The 24,684-nt window shown below is 36.6% G+C and overlaps 1 protein-coding gene across 3 annotated transcripts in view; it reads left to right on the plus strand.

Annotated features, from left to right (window-relative positions):
* LOC136858425 (metaxin-1) overlaps positions 1-24,684 on the plus strand; it is a 236,578-nt gene that overhangs the window by 162,227 nt on the left and 49,667 nt on the right. For all 3 annotated transcript variants that reach the window (XM_067137956.2, XM_067137955.2, XM_067137954.2), the window contains exon 6: positions 9,230-9,381. In XM_067137956.2, the coding sequence (XP_066994057.1) occupies positions 9,230-9,381 (152 nt within the window). The remainder of the gene's footprint in view (positions 1-9,229; positions 9,382-24,684) is intronic.

Raw genomic sequence — 24,684 nt, forward strand, 5'->3', positions numbered from 1 at the left:
GATATTCCAAGAATCATTTAATAAAAAAAAAGCAGTGTGTAAGTGAGGATCTTCAAAAGGCAGTAGTATTCAGTCAGCAGTATGTAAAGATTGTTGGTTACAAGGATAATGTCCAGATAGAGGAGGTGACTAATGCTAAAGAAGTATTAAAATTTACATATGAGAACAATTACATTTACAATAAGATACAAAAGTTGAAAACTAGGAAATCAGCTGGAATTGATAAGATTTCTGGGGATATGCTAGAGACAATAGGTTGGGATATAGTACCATATCTGAAGTACTTATTTGATTATTGTTTGCATGAAGGAGCTATACCAAATGAATGGAGGGGTGCTATAGTAGCCCCTGTGTATAAAGGAAAGGGTGATAGACATAAAGCTGAAAATTACAGGCCAGTAAGTTTGACATGCATTGCATGTAAGCTTTGGGAGAGCATTCTTTCTGATTATATCAGACATGTTTTCAAAATTAATAACTGTTTCGATAGAAGGCAGTTTGGGTTTAGGAAAGGTTATTCCACTGAGGCTCAACTTGTAGGATTTCAACAAGATATAACAGATATGCTGGATTCAGGAGGTCAAATGGACTGTATCGTGGTTGACCTGTCCAAAGCATTTGATAGGGTGGATCATGGGAGACTACTGGCAAAAATTATTGCAATTGGACTAGACAAAAGTGACTAAATGGGTTGCTATATTTCTAGGAAATAGAACTCAGAGAATTAGAGTAGGCGAGGCTTTATCTAACCCTGTGATAATTAAGAGGGGAATTCCTAAAGGCAGTACTGTTGGACCTTTATGTTTCCTTATATATATATATATAAATCAATATCAACACTTTGATACACCAGGAAAATTACTAAATTTAGTCACAGAACTTGATCGGCAAAAAATTCTTATCCTTGCCCTGCAGGAAACTCGATTTACTGATGATGCCACCTTGGATTATGGAAATTACCGTATATTCAAAAGCAAAACAGACCAAAAGATTCTAAATAGGACCCCTTTATTTGGCATGAGCTTCGTAGTACATAAAAGTATACTGAACTCGATGCAAGAAGTTAATTCCATCAGCCATCGCCTAATGACCATGAGGATTCAGTGTGCCAATAAAAAATATACATTAATAAATGCACACGCCCCTACAAATATAGACAACAAGAAGAATCCCCAAAACGTGAACAAATTTTGGAACTGACTTGAAAAATTGATGTCAAAAATTCCAAAGGATGACTTCAAAATCCTCTTAGGCGATTTCATTGCACAAATCGGCCGAGAAAAGGAACACAGGAAAACTGTCGGACTCTACCCGGCGCACAAATTTACGAACAAAAACGGCTCAAGGCTCATTGAACTATGTCAACAGTGCAACCTTAAAATCATGTCCACATCCCTCAGGAAGCATCCCAAGAAACAAAAAACCTGGAGGTCCCCCATTGAATCCATTGGAGAATTTCAGATTGATCATGTAGCTATCTCGTATCAGCTACAGAAAGAGGTACATGATGTACAAGTGAGAAGAGGAGCAAACGTCGACTCTGATCACTATCTCACAAGAGTTAAAGTAAAATTTACTCCAAGAAAATACCACCCCAAGAAAATCCAACAACAGAAATTTGACATAAAACAGATTCCTGTTCCGGATCTAAAAGAAGCATGGGAAAATCAACCAGCGAAAACATGGGAAGAATTCCACACCAAAATCATAGAGAAGGCACGAGAAATGGTACCCTTAAAAAGGAATGCAAAACACCCCTGGTGGAACTCAACATACAACCAAGCCCTAGAGATAAGAAAATCCGCGTTTCAGAAATACAACAGTAGAAAATCCCAGAAAACTCAACGAGAATTTTATGAGACCAGAAAACAAGTATCCAAAACCATCAGGCAAGAGAAAAGAAAGCACCTGAAAGAACAACTGTAGTCAATTGAAGAAAAATTTAGAATCCACAACACAAGGGATTTCTACAGAACATTCACAGAAAAAATCTGAGGATACATTCCACAGAACTTATGTTTTAGTAAACAAGACGGAAAATTGGCGCTTACTAATAAAGAAAACTGCCAAGAACTTGCACGGTACTTCTCAGAACTTCTTAACTGCCCCGAGCCCACTGAAAGATTTCTTGAAGAAGCATCCAGTTTCACTCACCCAGAATCACCTCCACCAAACCAGGAAGAAATTCAGAGCCACATTAAACGACTAAAGAACAACAGAACCTCAGGAAAAGAAGGGATTGTTGCAGAATTCCTTAAGAATCTTGGTCCAAATTCACTCAAGGAACTTACAGAAATCATACAGAAAATCTGGAAAAATGAAAAACTCCCAGAAGACTGGAAATGTGCCTTGATTCACCCACTTCACAAAAAAGGAGACAAAACTGATGTGAACACCTATAGGGGAATCTCCCTCCTTGAAGTCGGCTACAAAATTTTCTCTGCATGCCTGTTGAAAAGAATACAAGAACAACTAGAGCATAAAATTGGTGAATATCAAGCTGGGTTCCGCCCTCACAGATCATGCACTGAACAGATCTTCAACCTCAAAACCACTCTAAAATTCAGAGCCCTCAGAAACCTTCCAATCATCTGTACCTTCGTAGATTTCAAGAAGGCTTATGATTCAGTTGATCGTCAATCTCTGTTCAGCATACAGAAAGAACAGGGACTAGACTCCAAAATGCTAAACTTGACCAAACAGACCCTCACTGACACAAAGTCAAGAGTGAAATTCATGGGAGAAATCTCAGACGAATTCCTGATAAAAACTGGTGTCCGGCAAGGAGATGGACTATCACCCCTCCTCTTCAACCTCGTACTAGATAAGGTGATGAGGGAATGGGAAAACGAACTGAAAGCACAAAATAGCTGGACCCCAGTAAACATCAGGACACGAAAAAACAAGCTTGAAATTCCATGCTTAGCCTTCGCGGGTGACCTGGCCCTTTTGTCCAGCGATGAAGTCACAGCAATAAAGCAAGTTGAAATTCTCCAAGAATGTGCCAGAAAGGTCGGACTTCATATCTCCTTCCAGAAAACTGAATTTTTCTGTGCAAAACTAGACATCCATAGTCTCAATACAAAATACGGACAAATCAACAGAGTCCCTCACGTCAAATACCTGGGCGAAATCCTCGAACCAACCGGACAAGAGAAAATAGCCCAAAACAACCGTGTCCAAAAACTGAGAAGAGTTTATGGGAGAACAAGAGAAATCTACAACAAAAAATGTATGTCTCTCCACGTTAAGATTAAACATTACAATACTGTAATCAAACCGGAGGCTTTATATGCAGGGGAAACTCTAACGCTTCATAGATAGGGCGAACTGGAAAATATCCTAAAAGAAGAGCGAAAAATCATGAGGAAAATTTTAGGACCAAGACACACGGGAGAAGGGTACCGCCTCCAAACCCGGAAATCCACAGAAAAATTATCTAATATTGCGGCAGACCTCAGGAGAAAAAGGCTAAAATTTTATGGACATGTTAAGAGGCTTCCAGAAACTAGACTAACCCACCAAGTTCTTGAAAGAGTTGACGAACTGAAGAATTATCCTTGGATACAACAAACAAAAGCGGACATGAAGAACGCACAAATTCTCTGTGAGGACATTTTGATTCGAAATATATATAGAAAGAAAATTGACAATTGGGAAGTTACTCAAGAGAATGAAGTACCAAAAAGAGCAGGTACCAAGTGGACGGAAGAAAGGAAAAGGATCTTTAGTCAACAGATGAAAGCATCCTGGATCCTCCGCAAATGAAATCATACATAAAGCTTCGTGTGTTCCGAAAGGGACCATTCACACATAATAATAATAATAATAATAATATATAAATGATATGAGTATAGGACTGGAATCGGAGATAAGGCTTTTTGCAGATGATGTTATTCTGTTTGGAGTAATAAATAAGCCTCAAGATTGTGAGCAACTGCAAAATGACCTTGATAATGTTGGAGATGGACAGCAGACGAAGTATGATGATAAACGGGTTTAAAAGTCAGGTTGTGAGTTTCACAAATAGGAAAAATCCTCTGTGTTTTAATTACTGTGTTGATGGGATGAAAGTTCCTTTTGGGGATCATTGGAAGTATCTAGGTGTTTATATGAGGAAAGATCTTCATTGTGGTAATCACATTTGGGATTGCACATGGTTCTGAGGGTGTTTAGGGGTTGTAGTACTGGGCGAGTTGGCCGTGCAGTCAGGGGCACGCGACTGTGAGATTGCATCCGGGAGATAGTGGGTTCGAATCCCACTGTCGGCAGCCCTGAAGATGGTTTTCCTTGGTTTCCCATTTGCACACCAGGCAAATGCTGGGGCTGTACCTTAATTAAGGCCACGGCCGCTTCCTTCCAACTCCTAGGCCTTTGCTATCCCATCGTCGCCATACGATCTATCTGTGTCGGTGCATCGTAAAGCAACTAGCAGAAAAGGGGTTGTAGTAAGGATGTAAAGGAGAGGGCATATAAGTCTCTGGTGAGACCCTGGCTAGAGTATGGTTCCAGTATATGGGACCCTCACCAGGATTACTTGATTCATGAACTGGAAAAATTCCAAAGAAATGCAGCTTGATTTGTTCTGGGTGATTTCCAACAAAAGAGTAGTGTTCCAAAAATATTGCAGCGTTTGAGCTGGGAAGACTTGGGTGAAAGAAGACGAGCTGCTCGACTAAGTGGTATGTCTCACTTAGTTTACTAAAGGAGTATATTTATTACCCCACCTATTCATTCATTCATACATACATACATACATACATACATACATACATCATTATAGACTCTTATGCCTTTCAACATTCAGTCTGCAAGCCCCTGTGAATTTACTAAACGTCGCCACAATCCTCTGTTTTCAACTAGTCCTGTGGCCTCATTTAGTTCTATATCTCTTATCTTTAAATCATTAGAAACCAAGTCTAACCATCGTCGTCTTGGTCTCCCTCTACTTCTCTGACCCTCTATAACAGAGTCCATTATTCTCCTAGGTAACCTATCCTCCACCATTCGCCTCACATGACCCCAAGAAATTCAACCTCAATGTTTCAACCATTCTAGTCTATTGGAAACTTGTTTTGACAACTTCCCCAAGCAAGTATATGCTCGAATTTTCTTACGAAGGAGATCCACTCCATTGTTAGATGTGCCGTTTTTAGAATTTTATATGACACAAATTTTCTTTTGGACAAAGATTTTAAATTTGTTTACTATGATTTTAACATGTGTTGTATATGTGTTGTCTCAACATCATATAAGTACTATTTCTTAGTGTTATTACTGTAAGAAATCACAGTTCAATTTTTATAAATTATGAATGTCAATGTCCTCTAAACAATGCTTGTTTTAAGATTAAATAAGGCTGATGATGCCCAATAAAAGAAGGGTGAAACATGTCCCCATAAAATTTAGAATTTCTATGTTTATTTAACCACATAACATGGTATTAATTGTATTGAATAGGTCGGGTAATAAATATACTCCTTTTGTAAACTAAGTGAGATCGCTGTTTTCAACGCGGAACAAAAATTAGAGTGATGGTTGTAAGTGGTATGTTCTGAGCTGTCAGCAGAGTGATGGCGTGGAATGACATTAGCAGACGAATATGTTTGTCTCTTTAAAAGTAGGAAAGATCGCAATATGCAAATTGCAGCAAATATTCATTTATAGGAAGGGGAATTAGGGATTGGAATAACTTACCAAGGGAGATGTTCAGTAAATTTCCAATTTCTTTGAATCATTTAAAAAAAGGCTAGGAATCAACAGATAGGGAATCTGCCACCTGAGCGACTGCCCTAAATGCAGATGAGTACTGATTGATTGATTGATTGATTGATTGATTGATTGATTGATTGATTGATTGATTGATCATATTAGTTGTATTGAGATTATCTCTTTTTCTGTTATTTTATGATTTCTGGATTGCATATGAAGCAGAAACAATATCCAGAGAAGTGAGTAGGATCCAGGCAGCAGAGATAAATTTTCTGATAAGTATGTTCAGAAAAAAGAAGAGTTATGTAAAGACCACAGGGATTGGAATAGCTAAGCTACAGGATGGAATATAAACCAGTAGAATGAAGGGTTTTGACAAGATTGAAACAATGATAATGCTTAGAACATTGTTCGAATGGAATGTGATCGGTACAAGAGACGAAGGGGTAAATCAGGAAAAAGGAGGGAAAGTAAAGAAACGATGTAGAAAAGTTATGTAAATTGGCTCAAGAGGTTCATAAAGTAAAGACGTAAGAATCGGCAGAAGTGGAAGTCACTGATACATTATCCTACCCTCATCAGTCAGATGATAGATGCAGAATAGTATTCGTAGTTTTATGGAAGAAAATTCTGTAAAAAAAAAAGTTCATCTTAGATGCATGATGTAAAACAGATGCTTATGGCTCAGATGAAATGCATACCTTTTGCAGCAAAATACCATTGCCAAAAAATGTGCATGAGGGAGAAGCCGTAATTTCAGATTTTCGAGATGTAACTACATGTTTTTTCTGCCCCCTATCTGTCAGGCTCTATGAAGGTTTTGGCACTAGACTTTATTTGTACTAAGATCTTACCAGAAAATGAATAATTGTTTAAAAAAATGAAATTCGCCATTTGGCAGCGAATGTTATTAACAGGGTAGGATATTTTGATGCAAATTTCAGATGAGAAAGGGAAGGGAAAATGTGCTCAAGTAAGGTTAAAAAATAGGGACAAAAGATGCTGGTTTTTTCAACTAATTCAACGGTTTCTCTGTCATCTATTCTAGTTTATTGAATTACAAACAGTACATCAAATTATCACTCATCAAAAGAAGGAAAAAAACATGAAGCTGTTGTATTTCAAGACATTAAGCATCTCTACTTTTTTTAAAGTAAGTCTGTTTTTATTAGGAGATAGAATGTCTTTTTAGGTGCTAAAGCTTCTTTCGACATCCACAGAAACCAGAGGGAAATTGCGCCTGCGTCGGCTGGATCCAAAGAAAGCACAAACTCTCTCATTTTGTCAAAATTCTCGCACAGCATAGCAGTACACTCAATTCATGATCCCCAGCGAGTAATGACCGGGAAATTTGGAAGGGGCAGACCAGTGGTTTCGCTGTAGGCAACAACACGACTCGGAGCTTTCAGTAGAATCTTCTTCAGGGCAGAGGTGAATTGATGTGCAATGTTGTTATGTATTCACAAAGCCTGTGAAGGGCATGAACCAAGCATGTCACATGCTTCAACTTAGGAAATAAAGGTTACATTTGGTTAACAGCTGAAACCCTGTATGGAGCTTGGTCCGTAACCACAAGAAGTTTTTCAAACTCTATACCAGTAGGCCAGATTTTTTGGCAGAAGTACATAATTGATTACATTACTGTACTGGCATTGGCTTTCTGCAGCTCATACATTTTTAACAATATGGGCTTAACGTTCTTCCCTGCTAAGGGAAAAACTAAAATGTTCAAAACATATCGTTCCATTAAGTCTATGGTTTCATCCACAATGATTGCCACATCGCAATCAGACACGTTCTCCTTGATTCTTTGTATGGTTTCTTGGTAAACATGCTCCATGTAGTTTTTTCTTAAATTACTGTCATTGGGCATTGACATCTTTGTGTATTTTTCAAGAAATCCCTTGAAGGCTGGATGGTTCACCTTATTGGGTGGAATTCCTGCTTGTATAAGAGCTGCACACAAATCAATGTTTAATTCCTTCACATTTTGGTTTTTTGAAGAACTCTGTTGAAACGCACTTCGTAATAGAGGTTGCCACGATTTGTTTGCTTGAAGAATCTTATTCATTTCATGCTTAGTGCTGGAAATGTGTTGTTTGATGCAATCTCACTGGTGTTTTTCATCTAGCAAAATTCTTGAATCAGAAACAGTACATCGCATAACAGTTTCATTAGTGTCTATGAAATCTTGTTTGAATTCCTGAGCCAGAGCAATAAATCGGGCACTGGACACCTTTGGCTTGGTAAAATTTAGTAGTACACTTGTTTAGTAATGTAACAGTGCTAACACCAGTTCACTTGCTAACTCAATGTGACTATCACACAACTCACTCTTGCGCTTACTCGCTCACTTGCTGTTCACACTCTCTTATAACACCGCGATAGTTACCAGAATGTACTCATTCATGCTGGAATTGCAGTCTCAGCAATTTCTAGTAGCTTCAAGCAGAACCCAGGCTCAATTCTCGGAAGTACGCGGGTGCAGTTGCTGACATCTCTGCGTCACCAGCCTCCGCCTCCGTGCGGACGTCTCTCACAGTAACAAACACACATTCACGAACAGCAGGCTACTGATTCTGGTGGGATAGAATCACTCGTCAATTGCATTATTGCAAGCTACATTATGGTGGTAAATCGAGAGAAAGAGGTTTTGTCGAACACACAATTATTTTCCATTGTCGCAGGTGTGCTTTCAACTCCCGCGCGGTGTTCACTAGAAAAGGTAGGCTTACTATTCGCACGAACATAGCAAGCTGAGGAGACGTTATTTGAAAGTTAAATATTTTATATTGATTAGAAATCTTATAGAATAAATTGGAATCAAACTTAAAAGAAAAAAAGGAGGAATTACGGGCATTGTTGGGGGAGAAAAAAGGGATAATGGTCCCAAAAAAAAGGAAGAAAGGTGCGTGAAAAATGCCTCTTTTTGCTACTAGAAACAAAATTTCACACTGGTATCTTTCCGACCAGCTTCAATTTACCCTAGCAAAAAAGTGCGCACCTAAAAATCCTAACCCTGGTTATTAAAACCAATAATTCTTACAGAATACATTGACAAGGAAAAAGAAACATTCCCACAGTTCAGCAGATGGTTGAAGCTGAGGTTTCCAACACTTCCGCAACTTAACAGTAACTTCTTCCATTCTAAACCAGTGCTACTGCTCTTGTGGCATCTTCTGAACTTAAAGGAATCTTTACTTGTCCAACGTCCTTCTGAAACTGTAAGAAGGCTCTCGAAAACTTGTGCTTTCACTACACGATATACAGGATGCTGGTAAACAATGAATCAATTAAACAACAATTATCATAAAGTGTTATTGTATGGAGACCACCAAAGGCATTACAGAAATGGCATAGATATTAGAATGGCAATAATAATAATAATAATAATAAGCATGTCATATTAGTTAACAGCTGGTAATTAAATTAAAATTTAAATAAAATGTTAAGTTTTTGTAAAAAGAACAGGTTTATGTGATTCTATATATTAACTTCCTTCTTGAAATTGTTACAGAATATGAAGCCAAAAAATCTGCAGAGGACCAAGCCAAGTCGAAGAAGGAAGCGGAATCGGATTTTCCTAACAAAAGGAGGAACCAGTTTCTTGCTGGGCTGTTTGCAACAGTAGCCATGACTGGTTATGCCCTCTCAACTGGTTTAGTAGAGGTAATGTTCTGTTATAATCCTACAGTACTTTGCAAATTAATCAGAACAAGATACTTTTTTAAAGTAATTTTTCCAATGATTGGCAACAGTGTAGGTTGCACCTTGCGTATTCCTATATCCGATGCTCTATATACATTCTTTGCACTCTTATTCATTGGTAATTAATCAGTGTGACAATTGGTTTGTTTTAAAAGTGTATTTAGTTTGATGTGTGTCACTTTTGAGGAATTTTGAGGTTTCCTTGTGTGGTTAGTAATACCTATGTCTACTGTGGATACACTCCAACAATACTTCCACGATGCAAAGAGAGTTAGCTACTAAATTTTATGTCGATGAAGGCACTATAAATAGAATTATTCCGTGCAGACTGGCTCAGTTTCACCAAAGGAAAGTTCACCTCATAACTCCCTTTCTCATTCATTCAATTCTAAAATTCCAGCTTTCACCAAAATAGCAAGACCACACCTGCTGCTGTACAAGAAACCAATTCGTCCTTTGACTTGCAAGTATTCATAATCAGTTGTGTGTATAACTTGAACTGCATTATGCTAGAAATAAAATAATCAGAAACTGCTGGAAAAACCTTGAAAAATAAGTTGGGCGTTGTTCTGTAGCATAACATTGGGCTGAAGACATTAATCACTGCCAATTACATTTTAATGAGATGAATTGAACAACAAGCAAGACATGAACGTTCATATGCATGAAGTGCTCGCATATATTGTATTCATCTTGTACATACTAAGTTAGTTTTAAGTAGAGATGTGTTTTATCAAACTAATTTTAAGACCTTAAACATACCATTTTAGACATACAATGCATTGTTGTACATAGTGACATATATGCCAGTTCACGTTACGACATGCCCCATTTGGATGTGACCTAATGTTTATTTAAAGTTAAAAACTTCATGATTGTTCCGTATTGAATAGAGAAATAAGATGATGTACAATATTATAGGGAAGGATCCACCTTTCAATACTCCGTAGTAAAAAGTAGTTACAACCTGTTTATTGGGGACTGGCTTCAACACATTTCAAGTGTCATCATCAGCCAATTAGCGAAGATCTTAAAACAACTAATATATTGAACACAGGCAAAATATTAACATTGTATCATATCGTAGCAATTCAGTTAATGTTCAAAACACAATAATCACAGTCAAGAGAGTAAACAGAACATCACTATCTTGCGCCGAAAACAAATATATTTGAAGTTCATAAGCAGATCAAGTATGCACTTATGTAAAGTCGTTGCTAGGCAGGTCTTGTAGGCATTTGTTTCTCCGGCCGAAGAGTAAAAGAGTTGTCAATGTGACTTGAGACCGACAAGGTCATCTCCATTCGAGACGACAACTTTTTTGTTACAAATGTTACACGTTTTATTCGTAGTATTGACGGTCTCACTACACTCCTCAGCATAGTGTTTTATTTAACAGTCAGCAAGATCTATTAGACGAGAGGACTTTGCACCTCAATGTGTTTTTAACTCACTAATCATGATCACTGTCACTTCACATCATTACGTTTTTTAATTTGTTTGTATATTATGTAATCATTGTTTTACTACTGAAGATGGCCTTGAGATTAGGCTGAAACATGTATAGACTTTGCTTCATCTAACAGATGACTTGAATTGTATTGATAGGAAGATTTTATAAATATTTTCTTTTGTAAAGTGAGTAAAAGGTGACGTGAATGAAGTCTTAGGAAAACAGTGTAGGATTTAATTTCGTCAAAATCAAAGTGGATATATAGGTTTTAAAATAATTTAAAACGTTAAAAAAGAATAAAGCCAAATAAAAATATGTTAAAAAATGGGAAGAAATAATGAAAGAAACACGAGGTTCAACTCGAAACAACTTGCCGTAGTAATTGATAAAGAAATGATAAATAGAGAAAGGGGGTGGGGAACGTTTATTAGAGGGTGGTGATGGTGGTTATTGTTATTAGAGGAAATACAATTGGGCAACAATCCTTTATATAACACTAATTCGAAGAAAAAAGAGGAAGAGAACCGACACTTTGAAAAATGAAGATATCGGTTAAAGGAAGACAAGGGCCACGAAGGGCGTGAAAATGAAAGACTCCCTAGCCCTCACAAACCTAATAGCATCGGGGTCGGAAAAGAACAAGAGTTGACCAAGGGAGGTCGGACAGGATAGATGAAAGTGAGGAGCCTGGCACAAGTAAGTGGAAGCAATGCCAGGACTCAGCTAAGGGCCCCGTGGTCGCCAACCCACGCTCCGAAGTTCAGAGTCCCTGGGGAATGGAGGGTGGGAAGAAAAGAAAAATGGAAGGGATCCGATACTTCGAAAAATGAAGATATCAGCCAAAGGAAGACAAGGGCCACGAAGGGCATGAAAATGAAAGACTCCCTAGCTTTGGCTTTATTCTTTTTTAACGTTTTAAATTATTTTAAAACCTATATATCCACTTTGATTTTGACGAAATTAAATCCTACACTGTTTTCCTAAGACTTCATTCACGTCACCTTTTACTCTTCGGCCGGAGAAACAAATGCCTACAAGACCTGCCTAGCAACGACTTGACATAAGTGCATACTTGATCTGCTTATGAACTTCAAATATATTTGTTTTCGGCGCAAGATAGTGATGTTCTGTTTACTCTCTTGACTGTGATTATTGTGTTTTGAACATTAACTGAATTGCTACGATATGATACAATGTTAATATTTTGCCTGTGTTCAATATATTAGTTGTTTTAAGATCTTCGCTAATTGGCTGATGATGACAGTTGAAATGTGTTGAAACCGGTCCCCAATAAACAGGTTGTAACTACTTTTTACTACGGAGTATTGAAAGGTGGATCCTTCCCTATAATATTGTACATCTTCTAATGTTTATTATCGTATGGCATTCCTTTGACAATACAATCTTAATCATAGCTTCATCACATAGATATGTATGTATGGTTCAGCTGAAGATGACCTTATGTAAAGGGTCGAAACCAGTCCTGTAGCATAATAAGTGCAATAAACAAGTATTTATAGGTGGAAATCCCTTCCTATTTCTAATTGTGTAATTCATCAATACGGAAATGAAGATTATAGATTACGATAAATAGAACTATACCGGATATTCGACCAGCCCCTTGCGATCCAATTTTATACATCCCTTCACATTTACTACAATTCTGAAAGACATCGGTCCATCTCCCTAAATGAGGGTTATATAACATGATGTGTGTTTACGGGCTAGAAGACAGCAGGAATCTTGAGCACCACTATTAATTAATTGTGGGTACCTCAAATGAAACCGTAAAACAAGTACAGATACGCAGAACACATGCTTTAAAACAGGAGGTAGACGCACACATCGGGAACACGGTACTGTATAGGCTGAGAAGTGGACAGAAGTGGGCGCCGTAGGTCAAGTCTCGCAGTAGCTCACATGGCAAGCGGGCGGGGAGATATGTGATAATGGACAGTGATCGAGGTAGGAGATTCAAATCACACATAAATATTTTTCTTAACAGCCAGTTGCCTGGAATGTGGTAAGGTTGCATACTCATACCTGCCAACTTCTACGGTTTGTCCATAAAATTTACGGAAATTGCAGCATTTTACGGTTTTACGGATGGACGGTGTCATTTTATGACTTCGCGGACAAAAATTTGAAATGTTAACATTAGATAATCGCTCCACTTCCGTACAATCGATTGTTTGCGTGGGTCGAAGCACGCTCGGTCTTGGCAAGACAGACTACAATATATCGTAGTCTGTCTGGGTCGAAGGCAAGTCCACGATAGTCGATAACTCATTCTTTGATATGATTGGTATTTTTAATCATGTGATGTTTGTGTCGTCGTTGCAATTGAATTTAAAGCCGGGATAACAATTCTTCCATGTGAATCTTAGGTGTCAACAGGCTCTGCTCCGCAAATTCTTTGTTCCGCTCCGTTCGTTGGATTGTGAAGTGAAATGTCTGAGAGTTATAGGCTGCTCTTTCCCTTTTCTTAATATTTTTTTATACAAACTATTATGATGCTCCCTTCGCTTGTGATTTAACCTATATTCTTTGACCACGTGATTGTTGTTCTTTGGTGGCCTTTTGAGGTTATGACATATTTTAATGAAGGGTTCGAGGTTTTGTGTTATAACTTTGTGCTTCGCAGTTTCCTGTATTCGTTGGACTAATTACACTCGTTCCATTGACTCGGTATACCGCTATTAGCGAAGCCCCTTAAATTACAAAGAAGAAGAATAATTACATTCGTTCCACATGTGTGTGTTTTTTACCATGTGCACATTCTTCATTCACGGGGTTGGCGTAGTGTTCATTTAATCTTGTAAGGCTTTGTATGCTTTGCCATGTATTAATGAAGTGTTTGACTGCCTTGAGTGTTTGTTATAATTTTATGTGACGTTCAGTGATCAATGTTTGAATGGATATAGAGACATTTTCATTTTTTCTCGGACATTTTCATACGCTATATTCCTATTATAGGTTATCATGAATAAATCCAACAAGAAACAGTACTTCCAGACATTTAAAGAATCATATTCTGTTGATTTTCCGTGCATACTAAAATCAAGAAAGGGAGAAAAATTTGCCTTTTATACGGTATGTGGGTGTGATATTAATATTGCACATGGTGGAAAAAACGATTTAAGTAATCATGTGAAGTGCGGTAAGCACGTAAGTTACGTAAATTTTAAGGAAGATGACAAGAAAATCAACACCTTTTTTGCCAAGTCATGAAACGTTGACCGTGACGTAATTAGGGCTGAGTGTCTGTTTACTTCCTTTTTGGTAGAACACAGCGTGCCTTTAAATGCAGCTGATCATGCTGAGGCTTTATTTAAGATGATGTTTCCCACATCAAAAGTTGCAAAGAAATACATTTATGGTCGCACAAAAACGGCATGCATTGTAAATAAAATGGCAAAAAATGCATCATCTGAAGTCGTTAAGTGCCTTCAGAATGGACCATTTTCTTTGGCAACTGATGGAAGCAATGATATGAATGCCAAGTTGTATCTTATTGTTGTTACATTCTACAATATTCCGCGAGAAAAAGTAGTGAGCACTGTGCTATCCATACGAGCGTTAGAGGGTGACTCAACAGGGCGAAACATAAGTAACCTGATGTTATCACAGCTGAATTCTCATAACATACCAATTGAAAACTGTGTGGCTTTCTGCTCTGACAATGCTCCTGTTATGATAGGACACAAAAGTGGGGTTTCACCAGTTCTGAAGGAAGTTCGACCAGGTATTGCTGTCACAGGTTGCATTTGTCACCGGATTAATCTAGCAGCTGAAAAAGGTGCTGGAAGATTACCACTTAAAGTGGATAAGATCCTTGTTGATATATTTTATTTCTTAGAGAAGAATACCAAAAGGAAAGAACGCCTTCAGAAATTTCAGAACTTGCACAATAAAGAGGCAAAGAAAATTCTGAAATGTGTACTAGGTGGTTATCTTTAGGCAGATGTTTGGATAGACTACTGGACCAGTGGGATCCGCTTCTTTCTTTCTCCAAGGAGAAAGTAATATTATGTAGTACCCAAAACATTTCCACAAGCTTGACATCTTTCAAAATACCTAGAGTTGAACAAAGTAGATCCAAAGAGTATCAGAAGAAGAGTTTTCTTGATTCTGCTACTACACATGCCCCTAAAAGAATAGCATATTCTTCCAAATGTGACAAACCCATCCTAAAAAGCAAGACTTCTGCTACAACACTTGAGGAAAAATTGTTTATGTTCCTATCCTCAAACTTGAACAAGGCCTTTTGCACTTTCCTTCATGTGACTATTCCTGTATTTGACAAATTCAATGTTGCCCTTCAGACCTTCCCCACAAGTTCACTTTTTATTAGAACTTCTAATGGATTTGCTAAAGCAATTGTTCACTAAGTTTGTTAAGCCCAAAATTGTCAAAAGCTCCTCATTGCTTGAAGTTGAGTACAGCTTGACTCAAAATCAAAGAAGTGATGATGAGTTAGTTATTGACATTCAAACTTTGAACATAGTGAATGATCTCCAAGGTCCAGATAAATCTCTTTTCTTTTCATCAGTGAGAAACTACTTTTGTACTGCCTGTGACTACATCATCAACAAGTTTCCACTCAAGAATGATATGTTAACGCATGCTCAAGTTGCTAGGTTAGACAAAATTGAAGATGCACAGTTTTCTTCCATTCGTTTTTTCTTGGAAAAATTTCTTATCATGTTATGCAAGGAAGAGAATGAAACTACAGAGGGGGTGGTGAATGAGCTTCAGAGGCAGTTCACAGCTCTTAAGGTAGATGACACTGGTTGCAAATCAAGATGCTGCGACCGGGCGAGTTGGCCGTGCGCGTAGAGGCACGCGGCTGTGAGCTTGCATCCGGGAGATAGTAGGTTCGAATCCCACTATCGGCAGCCCTGAAAATGGTTTTCCGTGGTTTCCCATTTTCACACCAGGCAAATGCTGGGGCTGTACCTTAATTAAGGCCACGGCCGCTTCCTTCCAACTCCTAAGCCTTTCCTATCCCATCGTCGCCATAAGACCTATTTGTGTCGGTGCGACGTAAAGCCCCTAGCAAAAAAAAAAACAAAAAAACTAAAAGATGCTGCGAGTGATTCCAGTTGGGCACAAATATCAAGAATTCGTGGAGCCGATGGACTTCTTAAGTATAACCGAATTTCTAGGGTAATGCTCTCTATTCTCATCATGCCCCATAGCAATGCAGAATGTGAACGTGTTTTCAGCCTTGTGAAGAAAAATAGAACAGAGTTCAGGTCTTCCATGTCCAATGAATCTCTGCAGTCTAGTTCTATTTTGAAGACCAGGCGTTCTGGTCCCTGTTATGACAAAATATTCTCTCAAGACTTTTTACAGGAAGCTAAAAAGGCCACAACTATGATTTAAAGTCGAACTAGCATGTGATTTGCAGTGTGTATTATATTTTTTCTTGCCTGTGTTACGCTAAACAAGTTTTATTGTGTAAAGCCTTTTTCAATTATCACGTATCTGCTTAATTTATCAAGGACGTCCTGTTATGTATGCTCCAAACTAATATTCACCACGCCTGCTGCTGTTTAACATGGATTTCTTGATTGTTATTTTCATCTACAAATCATTGGCCTATGATGTAAGTAGATTTGATTTCATTGAATTATTGTATTTTGTATCCCAGAAGTATTATTATTTTCATCAAGCCAGGGTATGGAAAATTCTAAATTCCCATGGAGGGAATTAGATATTTTTCACCAATAGCGCATGTCAGAAGTTTCAAAAACATCAGGACATTTTTGACAAGCTGGGGTATTACAAGTGATGAAAATCATTTTTCGTCCGTATTGAAAGTTTCATAAACTGTATATAGGATAATATCTTTTGTTTATTTCCACCTATTCAATACATTACAAGAAGTTGGCATTTATTTTAAAACATTATTCAGATGAGACATGTTTCGCCTCTCACTTTGAGGCATCTTCAGTCATTATCAAAAACCTTATTATTTTACCAGGCATCTGGTTAAAGATATTCAAAAATGTGTTTGATGATTATAAGAGAGGTAAGATTTATGTTAGTTATAAACATGTACATGAAGTAACTAGAAATTCAATATATTGATAAAAACGTATGTAGTTCTTTGTTGAATAGGACTTGTTTGATTCCACTATAGTAAGAGAAGGTGGCTTGAAGCCATAGTCGTTAATAGATGTCTAATACATAGTGGAAGGCATAAAATATCAGTTCTATGAGAATATACATTACATTCAAATGATACTAAAAACTAGTGGATTCAAAGGTAGTACATATAAAATGTTCAATGAAATAACTATTGATCTAATAAAATGATAAACACATATGTAGTTCTTTGTTAATTAGGACGTCGTAAGATTGTACGGCTTAAAGCCGTAGTCATTAATAGATGTCTAATACATAGTGGAAGTCATATGAAATCAGTTCAATGAGAATATATAATACAAACAATTGATACATAAAAACTGGTAGATTCATAAGAGGTACATTTAAAAATGAAGGCGTCATGTGACTATAAAAGACAGTTGATGGCTTAAAGCCGTAGTCAAGGTTTGAAATGTAGGTCAAATAACTGCTAAATATATGGTAAAAAGATATAAAGTCAAAATATACAGCTTAGTATAAAAAATATGAAGGAAAAACATTCCAATTGCTTGACAAAAGTTACTTGACGTTGGCATGCGTATGTCCGTGATATTTATTGGTCAACATTTCGTAGGTTATATTAGATTTATTCAGCAAGATTGCGTTGACAAGAAGTTCACCAGATGTTTATAGTTGGCCTAATTTGTAAGAAGAAAGTTGCAGAGATGATGATGGGTGGAAATTCTCAACGTTGGTATGGTTTTTTTGACGTGAAGGTTGGAGAGCTGTTGTGTTCTTCTTCGATGACAATATATTTTATATAACGTTGGTTGTAATTAATTTATACTATTGAAGAGTATTATGGAAGTTTGATGAAGCTGTTGAATTATTGTTGTTATAGAATGGTTCTGAAATGAAGAAAAGAACTGTAGTTAATTTGACGAAAATGAAAGAAAACATGGGAAGGTTTTGTTTAAGTGTTGTTAGTGAGAAAATGTTGGTGCTTACCTATGGCGTTGTAGGCTCATTTAACAAGCTGTGTGAGGCGCTATTAGGATACTAATGGTCACTAAAGGTTTTTACTCCTTGTGTTGTACGTATGTCGTCTGGCTAGAGGGGGGTGGGTAGGAGGGGGCGGAGTTGTAGGCTTGTGATTCGTGAACGGGAGGGAGTTGTGAATGGTAGGGGAAGTGGAGGGGCGTGTATCATTTATTGGTTTCTGAATGGCGCGTGAAGGGGAATTACGTAAGATGGGAGGGGGAGGGGGGTATGATGTATTTGTTGATGTAGGGGTGTTTGTTGATACTGTTTTGAAAATATTAAAAAACTTTTTGTCCTGAAGGTTTACATTATTGAATAATGTTACTATTTGGTCATATAAAGGGCTTCTATTGTCTATTGGATCATTTAAATTCTTATTAGCATTGAATTTTTGGTCCAAAAATATGTATAAATTTTCGAATTCGGTCATAAGTCTACCTTTTTTTACTGTTTTTAAAATTTGAAGGTCCTGTTCAATTGTGGTAAAGTTGTGCCCCGTTTCTTTCATGTGATTGCTCATTGCTGAGTGTTTATTATGTTTCTGAGCATTGAAATGTTCTGTGTACCTAGTTATGAAGCTTCTTCCTGTTTGTCTGATGTATGAGCTGAGGCACTCATTACATTTTAATCTATAGATACCCGAGCCTGAGTATTTATTATTTTCTGAATTTATTGTATTATGGTTGAAGAACATTTTTTGGTTTGAATTTTGAGTTTTGAAAGCTATTTTGATCTCTTGATTTTTTAAGGTGTTGGTTAATTGGTGTATGATTGGGTTGGTGTATGTAAAGGTTGCGAACTTTGATTTTTCATTTTTTATTGGGGAGAGGTTTGTGGATAGTTTCAATTTAACTTTATTGATTAGTTTGTCTATGATAGAGGGATTATATCCATTAAAAGTGGCTATTTCTTTTATTGTATTTATTTCTTTTTTAAAATTGGTCGCTGAAAGGGGGATTTTTAGAGCTCTGTACACCATACTATAAAATGAGGACTGTTTGTGTGATTGTGGATGAAGGGAACTTTGTTTAATAGTTATAGGTGTGAATGAGGGTTTTCTGTAAATTTGGAAATCAAACTTATTGGAAGTTCTTGTTATTGTGATGTCAAGAAAATTAATTGATTTGTGGTTCTCGTCCTCTTTAGTGAATTTAATATTGTTATCCAGATTATTTAAATAAGTTAATATGTTTTCACTATTGTTGAGGTTTTTTGTCAATTATTACTAGCGTGTCATCAACATAGCGTAGCCAGAGATTTAATCCATTGATGTTATTTATTATTTTGCTGTTTTCGAGGTTTTCCATATAAATTTCAGCAAGTATTCCGGATAAAGGGTCTCCCATGGCCAGGCCTTCCTGTTTGTATATTTTATTGTTGAAAGTGAAAAAGTTGTTTTGTAAGAAGAAGTTTAGTACTTTTAAGAATTCTTCTATTTCTATTTTGCTTAAATTGCTATGTTTGAAAAGATTGTTTTTTATTATTTCTATAGTTTTTTTAGCGGGAATGTTTGAATACATGTTCATGACGTCGAAAGAGCACAATGTGTGATTAGGTTTTAAGTTAAATTTTTTTAGAGTTTCACATAGTTCTATTGAATTTTTGGGGTGTTTGTTATGGAATTTGAAATGTTTTTTGAGAAATTTCTGGAGGAATTGTGAGGTTTTATATGTCGGGCTATTTTGGCTGTCAGATCACTACCGAAGGTACATAAAAAGGACGTTCCCATTCGACCAATCATAAACAGCCAAAATAGCCCGACATATAAAACCTCACAATTCCTCCAGAAATTTCTCAAAAAAACATTTCAAATTCCATAACAAACACCCCAAAAATTCAATAGAACTATGTGAAACTCTAAAAAAATTTAACTTAAAACCTAATCACACATTGTGCTCTTTCGACGTCATGAACATGTATTCAAACATTCCCGCTAAAAAAACTATAGAAATAATAAAAAACAATCTTTTCAAACATAGCAATTTAAGCAAAATAGAAATAGAAGAATTCTTAAAAGTACTAAACTTCGTCTTACAAAACAACTTTTTCACTTTCAACAATAAAATATACAAACAGGAAGGCCTGGCCATGGGAGACCCTTTATCCGGAATACTTGCTGAAATTTATATGGTAAACCTCGAAAACAGCAAAATAATAAATAACATCAATGGATTAAATCTCTGGCTACGCTATGTTGATGACACGCTAGTAATAATTGACAAAAACCTCAACAATAGTGAAAACATATTAACTTATTTAAATAATCTGGATAACAATATTAAATTCACTAAAGAGGACGAGAACCACAAATCAATTAATTTTCTTGACATCACAATAACAAGAACTTCCAATAAGTTTGATTTCCAAATTTACAGAAAACCCTCATTCACACCTATAACTATTAAACAAAGTTCCCTTCATCCACAATCACACAAACAGTCCTCATTTTATAGTATGGTGTACAGAGCTCTAAAAATCCCCCTTTCAGCGACCAATTTTAAAAAAGAAATAAATACAATAAAAGAAATAGCCACTTTTAATGGATATAATCCCTCTATCATAGACAAACTAATCAATAAAGTTAAATTGAAACTATCCACAAACCTCTCCCCAATAAAAAATGAAAAATCAAAGTTCGCAACCTTTACATACACCAACCCAATCATACACCAAGTAACCAACACCTTAAAAAATCAAGAGATCAAAATAGCTTTCAAAACTCAAAATTCAAACCAAAAAATGTTCTTCAACCATAATACAATAAATTCAGAAAATAATAAATACTCAGGCTCGGGTATCTATAGATTAAAATGTAATGAGTGCCTCAGCTCATACATCAGACAAACAGGAAGAAGCTTCATAACTAGGTACACAGAACATTTCAATGCTCAGAAACATAATAAACACTCAGCAATGAGCAATCACATGAAAGAAACGGGGCACAACTTTACCACAATTGAACAGGACCTTCAAATTTTAAAAACAGTAAAAAAAGGTAGACTTATGACCGAATTTGAAAATTTATACATATTTTTGGACCAAAAATTCAATGCTAATAAGAATTTAAATGATCCAATAGACAATAGAAGCCCTTTATATGACCAAATAGTAACATTATTCAATAATGTAAACCTTCAGGACAAAAAGTTTTTTAATATTTTCAAAACAGTATCAACAAACACCCCTACGTCAACAAATACATCATACCCCCCTCCCCCTCCCATCTTACGTAATTCCCCTTCACGCGCCATTCAGAAACCAATAAATGATACACGCCCCTCCACTTCCCCTACCATTCACAACTCCCTCCCGTTCACGAATCACAAGCCTACAACTCCGCCCCCTCCTACCCACCCCCCTCTAGCCAGACGACATACGTACAACACAAGGAGTAAAAACCTTTAGTGACCATTAGTATCCTAATAGCGCCTCACACAGCTTGTTAAATGGGCCTACAACGCCATAGGTAAGCACCAACATTTTCTCACTAACAACACTTAAACAAAACCTTCCCATGTTTTCTTTCATTTTCGTCAAATTAACTACAGTTCTGTTCTTCATTTCAGAACCATTCTATAACAACAATAATTCAACAGCTTCATCAAACTTCCATAATACTCTTCAATAGTATAAATTAATTACAATCAACGTTATATAAAATATATTGTCATCGAAGAAGAACACAACAGCTCTCCAACCTTCACGTCAAAAAAAACCATACCAACGTTGAGAATTTCCACCCATCATCATCTCTGCAACTTTCTTCTTACAAATTAGGCCAACTATAAACATCTGGTGAACTTCTTGTCAACGCAATCTTGCCGAATAAATCTAATATAACCTACGAAATGTTGACCAATAAATATCACGGACATACGCATGCCAACGTCAAGTAACTTTTGTCAAGCAATTGGAATGTTTTTCCTTCATATTTTTTATACTAAGCTGTATATTTTGACTTTATATCTTTTTACCATATATTTAGCAGTTATTTGACCTACATTTCAAACCTTGACTACGGCTTTAAGCCATCAACTGTCTTTTATAGTCACATGACGCCTTCATTTTTAAATGTACCTCTTATGAATCTACCAGTTTTTATGTATCAATTGTTTGTATTATATATTCTCATTGAACTGATTTCATATGACTTCCACTATGTATTAGACATCTATTAATGACTACGGCTTTAAGCCGTACAATCTTACGACGTCCTAATTAACAAAGAACTACATATGTGTTTATCATTTTATTAGATCAATAGTTATTTCATTGAACATTTTATATGTACTACCTTTGAATCCACTAGTTTTTAGTATCATTTGAATGTAATGTATATTCTCATAGAACTGATATTTTATGCCTTCCACTATGTATTAGACATCTATTTACCGGGCGAGTTGGCCGTGCGCGTAGAGGCGCGCGGCTGTGAGCTTGCATCCGGGAGATAGTAGGTTCGAATCCCACTGTCGGCAGCCCTGAATATGGTTTTCCGTGGTTTCCCATTTTCACACCAGGCAAATGCTGGGGCTGTACCCTAATTAAGGCCACGGCCGCTTCCTTCCAACTCCTAGGCCTTTCCTATCCCATCGTCGCCATAAGACCTATCTGTGTCGGTGCGACGTAAAGCCAATAGCAAAAAAAAAAAGACATCTATTAACGACTACGGCTTCAAGCCACCTTCTCTTACTATAGTGGAATCAAACAAGTCCTATTCAACAAAGAACTACATACGTTTTTATCAATATATTGAATTTCTAGTTACTTCATGTACATGTTTATAACTAACATAAATCTTACCTCTCTTATAATCATCAAACACATTTTTGAATATCTTTAATCAGATGCCTGGTAAAATAATAAGTTATTTGATAATGACTGAAGATGCCTCAAAGTGAGAGGCGAAACATGTCTCATCTGAATAATGTTTTAAAATAAATGCCAACTTCTTGTAATGTATTGAATAGGTGGAAATAAACAAAAGATATTATCCTATATACAGTTTAAGCTGGGGTATGTCGAAAATCCTTAGATTTTTCGTTGCGTGTGAGTTTTACTGATAGGCCTTTTCAAAATTTGGCAGGTATGCATACTTGATAGCTTCCAAGGACTGATTTGTTTATTTGACCCTGTAAAAGACCGATGAGGTGATCACCCATGGTTCCACACCATACATTCATGCCCCACTCTACCTGGAAAGCTGTCCGTCGCACCCAATGGGGATTATCCACACTCCAGTAATGCATATTATGGCGATTAACGGTTCCATTGTTGCGGAATCGTGCTTCGTCCGTAAATAGAGAGTCGCTAGAAAAGCAGGATCAGTGTCAACATGCTGGAGGATCCATTGACAGAATGCCACCCAGGTATTGAAATCATGACCATGGAGCTTCTGGTGCAAGTGCAGATGGACCGGGCAAGTTTGCCGCATGCTTAGGGGCGCGCGACTGAGCTTGCATTGCAAGACAGCTTCATTTTCCGAAACGACAGAAGTCGAAACTGCTATACAGAAACTCCCCAACAAAGTTCAAAATGACGTCAGACATGAGGTAAAAAAGAAAATTCCGTACCTTGTAAAAGGTTTAAAAGTTTCCCCAAAGTAGAAATAAACCCACTTCAAGTTTATCACGTAAAATAAAACAAGAAGAAATCGTAATTACGAAAGCTGATAAGGGGGGGACAATAGTAGTTTTAGATAAGGAGGAATATATTAGAAAAACTGAAAAAAATTTCAGCAATAGCACTTTTTCAAAAATAGATCGAGACCCCACAATTAGTACTCAAAAACAGTTCAAAACAATACTAAAAAATGCAACCTTCATTTTAAGTGAACAAGATGTCCAAAAACTGATTAACATGAATACCAGTCTTCCAACTGCAAGGGCCTTACCCAAGTTACACGAAGAAGGAATACCCATAAGACCAGTTATAAACTTCCGCAGCAGTCCTACTTATAAAACATCGCAGTACATACATACATTTCTAACCAATCCTTACTTTTTTTACAACAAAAATCCAATAAAAAATATCGTAGATTTTTCCAAAGTACTTAAGAATTTTAAATTAACACCGCATCATGTAACGTACTCCTTTGATATCAAGGACATGTATACAAATATTCCAGTGTAAGAAACAATAAAAATTATTACGAAGAATCTAATAGAACATAAGCAACTCAGCCTACCAGAAATAAAAGATTTCATTAATATACTTAAATTTGTTACGAAACACAATTATTTCACTTTTAATAAGAAGATACATAGACAGGAAGGCCTCCTTATGGGAGCTCCCACTTCTGACATTTTAGCCAATATTTATCTAGATTATCTCGAACATACCAAAATAATAGGACAAAAAGAGGGTCTCAATTTATAGATACGCTTTGTAGACGACACTTTTGTAGTAATAGATCATAGAGTGAACAACAGTGATAATATCCTCAATAAATTAAATTCATTAGATTCTACAGTAAAAATTACTGTAGAAGATGAAAAAGAAGGTTCCATAAATTTTTTAGACATAAATATAAGACGGGATAAGGAAGAGTTTGTTTTTAACATCATAGAAGACCCACTTTTACTCCTATCACGATAAAGAACTGCTCATTGCGTCCGGCACCACAAAAAAGATCGGCTTACTACAGTTGCATATATAGAGCATTTAATATAGCCCTCTCC

This window comes from Anabrus simplex, chromosome 1 (assembly GCF_040414725.1).
Source record: "Anabrus simplex isolate iqAnaSimp1 chromosome 1, ASM4041472v1, whole genome shotgun sequence".
Classification (NCBI taxonomy): Eukaryota; Metazoa; Arthropoda; class Insecta; order Orthoptera; family Tettigoniidae; genus Anabrus; species Anabrus simplex.